The sequence below is a fragment of the Atta colombica genome, unplaced genomic scaffold, assembly GCF_001594045.1.
Source record: "Atta colombica isolate Treedump-2 unplaced genomic scaffold, Acol1.0 scaffold162, whole genome shotgun sequence".
NCBI classification, from domain to species: Eukaryota; Metazoa; Arthropoda; class Insecta; order Hymenoptera; family Formicidae; genus Atta; species Atta colombica.
Window position 1 is genome coordinate 377,896 of NW_017259253.1, and position 8,492 is coordinate 386,387.

General features: G+C 28.3%; 2 protein-coding genes across 2 annotated transcripts in view; both read left to right on the top strand.

Moving 5' to 3' along the window:
• LOC108685906 (odorant receptor 13a-like) overlaps positions 1–621 on the top strand; it is a 2,441-nt gene extending 1,820 nt beyond the window's left edge. Inside the window, exons 4-5 of the mRNA XM_018190923.1 lie at positions 121–276; positions 568–621. Of these exons, the coding sequence (XP_018046412.1) occupies positions 121–276; positions 568–621 (210 nt within the window). The remainder of the gene's footprint in view (positions 1–120; positions 277–567) is intronic.
• Positions 622–2,167: 1,546 nt separating this feature from the next.
• LOC108685907 overlaps positions 2,168–8,492 on the top strand; it is a 17,271-nt gene continuing 10,946 nt past the window's right edge. The window contains exons 1-2 of the mRNA XM_018190925.1: positions 2,168–2,946; positions 6,371–6,925. Of these exons, the coding sequence (XP_018046414.1) occupies positions 2,168–2,946; positions 6,371–6,925 (1,334 nt within the window). The remainder of the gene's footprint in view (positions 2,947–6,370; positions 6,926–8,492) is intronic.

Below are 8,492 nucleotides of genomic sequence, written 5' to 3' on the forward strand. Positions count from 1 at the left end.
TAGTTGAGAAGAAATTGTTGGAAATATTTCTATAATATTTATCAGCTATGCCTAAGTCCACAAAAATTTGTATTATACTACATATACTTACCTACATATACTTGATAATATTAATAACAGGCTGAAAGAGTAGCTAGAACATCTTGCATGCTCGAGTGGTATCGTCTTCCAAATAAGACTGCGCGTGGAATCGTATTGATGATAATCATGTCAAATTTGCCCACCAAGATTACTGCTGGAAACATTATGGATCTATCATTAAAAACATACGGCGATGTAAGTATATGCGTTTAGAAGCATTCACTCATTTTTATATGACTCAATAACATTTAGCAATATTACATACGTTATCCAATAATTATAATTATTATTAAAATAATAGACATAAATTAAATACAATTATTTTTTAATACAAATTTACAAATATTTCTTAATTGTATTTACCTAAGAAGTCGTACGTTCGTTGAATAAACTTAAATTTATCCAACATTAATTGAATAAAAATAAAGTTACGAAGAAGTAATAATAATAAGAAAATAATTACGAAATATTATGCTCATTTTTCAGGTTATCAAAGCAGCTGTGACGTATTTTAACATGCTTATAAAAACAATTAAATGAATATTTCTATCCTCTATCTTTTTCTTCTATCCGGAACTATGATTAGATTAGAACTCGTAATGGTAATCGTATCGCAAAGAGAATTTTATAGACATGTCAAATGTAAAACTTAGTATAATGAATATAATGAATGAATTTACAGAAAAATAAGTAAGAAATTTTTATTTCAGTACAGCGGAATATACATTAAATTTTCATAGAAAACAATTCAATAATTAATTAAATTACCTAATAACTATTTTATTTTTATATAAACTTATATAAACCGAACCATTATTTCATACCAAAGCAAATTACAGCACTGAGTAGAAATCATTATCGCATAGTGGCAAATAGCAAGTGTGCGAAACAAGAGCGTTTTATGGGAGTGCATGTTACAAATTTACATCATTACAAACTTAAATGGAGAAATAATATGTAATATAATATTGATTTTGATTTATAATTATAGACAAAAAATTTACAGGATTAGTAAACAAATTATTAAAATTTTTTGTCTAATTATTGTTTTTATGAATTGTATATATCTGGAAATATATGCAGAAATGTAACAATTTTTTATTACTAAGAGACTTCGTCTCTTAAGTAATTTCCATATTGTAAAAATACATTGGAATTGCATTTTAATACGACTTGGGCACGCCAAGTTTTATCTTCACTATAATCCAATTACTTTAATTACTTTTAGTCGGTTTTTATGTATTTTAGAAATAGAGGAGAGGGTTTACAAATAAACGTTTTTGAGATTCTTTTAGTAAAAAATATTTGACTAAATGCATTAGTATCATATTCGTTTTTAAAAAGTTAATTATTAAATAATTATATTTAAATAGCTTATAAAAAATATTTTTTTTTATCTCAGGAAGGATAATTTTGATATTTTTTAACATACTTATATTTATTTTTTTAAAAAAGTTTTTTTAGGTCACATTTTATAAAGAGTACTGTAAAGCTTTCTATATGCAGTATACATTTTAATAAAAAAAAGTAATTTTAATAAATGAGGAACAAAAAGAATTGTTTTGATATATAGTTGAGTGATAAATATAATTATATTTCCACGTATGCTTTACCAAGTCAACTTCTATGCTTTGCTTACATATTACTATTCTCGGTAAGTTTGCGAAATGTTTACCCCTTTATAACTTCCCGTAGAAAATTTTCTGTTCCTTACAATAAGGGAAAATCGCAAATAAATTTTTACACAATTTCCCTTGCACGCAATCTCTTCGAAAGTTTCTATATATTTGTGAAATCGTAAATAAACTTGTACGCAACTTATCTTGCACGTAATTTCTTTGAAAGTTTCTATATATTTGTTAACCATTCGCTTGACGTAGCTTTTCATTTCCTTTGATACGCAGGCGCACATAAATTATGTTGAGTTCAGCGAAGGATACTGCTCGTCATTGCGATCAGTGGCGAACAGACGCATTTCGTGTCTGTATCGTCCATTACAAAAGTGTTCTCAAAAGTGTGCTATTAAGTATACTATGAAGCGAAAAACCTTCATATAAGAAATTATAAAATTAATCAGTCTTTCAAAATGTTTGCTAACAAGTATTACAAACACGATATAGAAAATGCTTTCGCGATGAATCGCTTCTTCTTTCGTTTATTAGGCATATGGCCATTTACACACGCAAATTTGTTTCTTCTGGAGCTGATAGAGACGGTCGCACTGATCCTCATGTGTTTCACGTTCCTTTTCTGCGAATTGATTCCGACTATGCTCTACGTATTTTTGGTGTTGACAGACTTTCGTTTGAGGGTAAAAGTTATGGCCAGCGGACTATTTACGTTAATAGAAATCCTCAAGTACAGTTGTACCCTGCTATACAAGAATCAAGTGCGAAACTGTTTAAAATTTGTTGATGAGGACTGGCGAAACGTTATCAATCCTAGTGATCGCATCTCGATGATTGACAGAGTCAGAACTAGCAAACGTCTCATTATGATGTGTGCCACATTTGTGTATTTAACTGGCATGGTTGTCCGAATAATAGTACCTCTTTCAATAGGAAAGGTCGTTACTTCTGAAAATATCACTATTAGACCACTACCTCACGTTGCCTATCTTGTTATACTTGATGTGCAGCGTAGTCCAGTTTACGAAATCGTATATTTCATACAATTTTTAGCAGGATTTATAAAGTACACGATTTCGATTACAACTTTTAGTTTTATGACACTTTGCGCGATGCACTTTTGTGGGCAGTCTGACATATTTGTAACGTTGATAAACGATTTCGTGAATGAGAATCAATCAAAAAACGTGAACAGAAGATTGGCTATTGTTGTGGAGCGTCAAATCAGAATAAGGAAGTGAGTCTTTCTTTACATACAATAATGAGATTTATTCGTTAATTCTTTAACGTATTCACACTAGCAATTATGTTAGAGATTGTTAGAACTTAATACGCAATAGTACGTTTTCGCAAAATGAGCAAATTACTATTATCCAGCTACTAGTAATTTTCGCGCGCGCGCGCGTTAAAAATAATTTTCATAGTTCTCGCAATATATTTTAGTTTCTTACAATTGGTGCAAAGTACCATTCAGTATACAAGTTTAATACAAATCATGGGATCTACAGTGTTGATATGCTTCGTAGAATATTACACTATCATGGTGCGCAGAAATATTTATATAACAATAAATTTCAAAGAAAATATAAGTTTAGATAAATGATAAAAAATGTATTACGTTATAGATCTGTATAAAAAATTAATAAAAGTTTATTTTACAGGAATGGGAAAATCATAATGTTATTCGAATGTGCGCATATATCAGTGGACTAATAATGTTATCATACAACATATTTATTTATTGCTACATGGGCGAGCAAATCATCGAACAGGTATATATGTTGTTAAATTATTTTTCATCGTCGATGATAGTAAAATATAACAAATATAACGAACAACAAAGTAGAACATTAGAAAAATATTTTTTTTGTTTACATCGCTTGATTGATAAAAACTAGGGAGAAAAAGTGTCATTAACAACACGCACTCTGAAATGGTACCGTCTTGAAGACGCAACAGCACGAGCATTGATTTTACTTATAACCATTTCCGAAAACCCATTAAAACTTAAAGCAGGAAATTTCATAGATATTTCTCTAAGAACGTTTGGTAATGTAAGTAATACAGCTATTTTATTAAATTTATTTAATAATAAAATTAATATCATGAAAATGATTTCTGAGGCAAGGAAGAGAGATATCTAATAAAGATATGCATCTATTTTAGGTTGCTAAGATGACCGTAACATATTTAAATGTTCTTCGATCAGTTGATCACTGAATTTCAAGAATTAATTGAAAATGTATGGATAGTAATAGAATAATAATAATAAACATTGGTACCCACGAAATTGAAGTAACAATATACTTAAACAGAATACTTTTCTTTATCAAATATCTTTAATTGAAATTAAACATATTGAAAATGTTTACATTATTGAAAATGTTCATATTTTTTTTATTGGACTTCATTGTAATTTCTGATTTATAACAATGCTTTATTTAATTTCTGATAGATACGCATGTAAAATAATATAAAAATGTCTAACCTAAGTAAAAGATATTATGAAATTCATTACAAATGTAAATAAGAAACTATCTATTAGATATCTGATGTTATATTGACAGAAAAAACTGATAATTAGAAGGAAATTGTTTGTACTTTTTATATACTTTATAGTTATTTTTATGTACTTTTTATGTACTTTTTATGTACTTTAAAGTTATTTATTTTAACGTATAAAGTTATTTAATTTTTTTATTTAATTAAAATGTCCTATCTTTGTATGCCCCAAGTCATCAGGACATAAAATATACATACTTCTCAATAATGTCTAATCGTATGTACAATAAGTATATTAAATTATAAAGCCTAAGGCGAAAAACTAATATACATATTGGCATTAATTTTTATTGATCATCATTATTGATAAACGTGTTTGAAAGAAAGAAATGTTATTTTATTATAATTCTGATTTTTGATACACAGAAGATTTTGACTCTGTATATCTCTTCCTTCTCATTGAAAGTGAAACGATTACGAACGCATTATAATGATAATATCTAATCATATATAGATGTACTCGCGTAGTATAAATGTATGATCAAATACGACAGCTTATAATATATGCATATACGTATAATGCACATACATAAAAGAATACGAAATTTTTGTTTCTCAACATGAAGAAAGTAAACATTATGATTTTATAGAAAATATTCTGAAACTAATTACATTATAATAGCTATATTATTTTATATAAATTTTATTATGAATCGGATTTTCACTCTGTTATAAGATAAATTAGAACACTGAAAAAAATTGAAAGATAAAAATATAATTTCATATTTATGAATTATGTATACATAAAATGCAGCTTTATATTCTCGATTTGTGACTTTTGCACGCGATTATAATTAGCGAACAGATCAAAGTATTGCATGATGTAATTATTATTATAACACTTCTACACATCAATTGCAATTATTGTAATCATTGTTTATTTTTCAAATCTACATTCTAAGCTACATTTCATATTGATAATATTGTATTGATCACATTGTACTTAATATGAACATACAAAAAATGCAAAAAAATGCAAAAATAAGCTGATCTTATATTAATGATCTTATAATAATCTTATAATGATCTTATATTAATGATAAGTCAATCATAACCTTGTCAGTGACGACAAACCAATTTGTTACAACAAGCTTAAAATTTACTTGCGACTAATGTAGGAGTAGCTTCAAACACTATAATCCTTTATTACAAAAATTGTTTTCTTTTAAGATCAAGTAATATTACATTATTATGTAATAGAAATAAGCAGTATAGTAATATTATTTATTTTTCAAAAAATGAACAAATTACCACTCGATAATTCATAATCGGGGATTCATTCTACGCAGCATCGAAATCTCCGAAACGTCTGAATAAATACGCTAGGAAATAATATTTTATATGGAGAATTGTAATGTTTCAATGACGTACAGATTTTAATTAAAGAAATTATGAAAATAATATATAGTATATAAAGGACAAAAAATATGTTTGGAATATAGTCGCGAGATAAATCCAGTTATTTTTTATTACTCATCCAAGTCAACTCCTACGTTTTGCTTATACACTGTTATACACTAGTATTATCAGTAAGTTTTTATTATGAAAGTTCATTCCTTCATAACTTCCCGCAGAAAACCATCTGTTTTTCTTACAATAAAGGAAAATCGTAAATAAACTTGCACGCAATCCCTTTAAAGTTTCTATATATTCGTTAACCATCCGTTTGACGTGGCTTTTCAGTTACCTTCACACGCAGGCGCACATGAAATATAAGTTATATTCTGCTCAGCGAAGAATACTACGATCAGTGGCGAATAGACACGTTTCGCGTCTGTATCGTGCATTACAAAAGTGTTTTCATGCTACAAAATATTATACCATGAAATGGAAAGACTCCATATAATAAATTGTACATTTAATTAATCTCTCAAAATGTTTGCTAACAAGTATTACGAACGTGACATAGAGAATGCTTTCGCAATGAATCGTTTCTTCTTTCGTTTATTAGGCATATGGCCATTTACACACGCAAATTCTTTTCTTTTGGAACTGATGGAGACTAACGCACTAATCTTCACATGTTTCACGTTCCTCTTCGGCGAACTAATCCCGACCATGCTATACGTATTTATGGTGCTGACAGACTTTCGTTTAAGGGTGAAAGTTATGGCCAGCGGACTATATACGTTAATAGAAATCATCAAGTACAGTTGTACTCTGCTTTACAAGAATGAGGTGCGAAACTGTCTAAAATTCGTTGAAGAAGACTGGCGAAACGTTATAAATCCGAGCGATCGTGTCTCAATGATTGATAGAGTCAGAACTAGCAAACGTCTGATTATGATGTGCGCTATATTCATGTACTTCAGCGGCATGGGTTTTCGAATAATAATCCCTCTGTCAACAGGAAAGATCATTACTTCTGAAAATATCACTATCAGACCATTACCTCACGTTGCCTATCTCGTTTTATTTGACGTGCAAAGTAGTCCAGTTTACGAAATCGTGTATATCGTACAATTTTTATCAGGGCTTATAAAGTATACGATTACGGTAACAACATTTGGTTTTATGACACTTTGCGCGATGCATTTCTGCGCGCAGTCAGATATACTTGTGACTTTAATGAACGATTTTGTGAACGAGAATCAACCAAAAGATTTGAACAAGAGATTGGCTATTGTCGTGGAGCGGCAAATCAGAATAAGAAAGTGAGTCTTCCTTTGCGTACAATAATGAGATTCATTCGTTAATTTTTTACTGTAAATCTATTCTCTAAATCTGAATCAGTGGATATAGTCACTAATTACCCAGTGGCATACTTTGCATTGATAGTCAGTGAAGTTCAACTAAAAAAGGAAGAATATTTGAGCATTACTTAACTAAAATATTGATATTTGCACGCTAATTTAAATCTTCCAATACCATATTCATTGAATTTAAACATTAACACAAGGTTAGTTAGACACACACAATAAAGATTAGCTAGTTTAGGGATCTCACATTTAATTCATTGATCAGTGGTTTACATATGTGGCACTGATATTAATGATTATTCTGATTCAGATTTAGAGAGTATTTACACTGGCAACTGTGCCAGAGCTTAATAAACGATAGTATATTTATGCAAAATGATATCTATTATCAAAGATACATAAAATGATTAGATACTGGTTATTTTTGTTAAAAACAATTTTCATAATTTTTTCTCGCAATACATTTTAGTTTCTTACAATTGGTACAGAGTACTATTCAGTACACAAGTTTAATACAAATCGTGGGATCTACGATGATGATATGCTTAGTAGGATATTACGTTATCATGGTGCGCAAAAAAAGTATTTACATAACAACAAATTTCAAAGAAAATATAAATTTAGATAAATGATAAAAGGTGTATTATATCATAATTTAATGTTCTAAAAAATTAATAAAAGTTCTATTTACAGGAATGGGAAAAACATAATGTTGTTAGTATTTGCGCATATATTAGTGGACTAATAATGTTGTGGTACATCATATTTATTTACTGCTACATGGGCGAGCAAATCATTGAACAGGTATATGCTATTTTTTATCGTCGATAATAGTAAAATATAGTAAATGTAACAAATAAGAGAAAAGTCAGAGAAATGTTATTTTTTTGTTTACATCGCTAACATATTTAATTGATAAAAATCAGGGAGAAAAAGTATCATTAACAATACGCACTTTAGAATGGTACCGTCTTGAAGACGCAACAGCACGAGCATTGATATTACTTATAACTATTTCCGAAAACCCATTAAAACTTAAAGCAGGAAATTTTATAGATATTTCCCTCAGAACATTTGGTAATGTAAGTGACACAGCTATTCTTTTAAATTTATTAATAATTTATTAAATAACAAAATAAAAATCATAAAAATCATATTTCAGCGGAAAGAATACATTTTAATACAGATATGCATTTATTTTAGGTTGCTAAGATGTCTATGACATATTTAAATCTTCTTCGATCAGTTTTCTAAATTTTAAAAATTAATCGGAAGAGTTTGGATAGCAGAAGAACAGTAAAAATAAACATTTATTACATGGTAGTAATACTTAAACACAGTATTTTTATTTTTCAAATATATTTGATTAAAATGAAACATATTAAAAACGTTTACAAATGTTCATATTCAGACTTCACATTACAATTTTTGAATTATTTTTTATTCAATTTCTGATATACAAAATAATATAAAATAATATAAAAAATATCTAGATAAAAAATATTGTAAGATCATAAATATA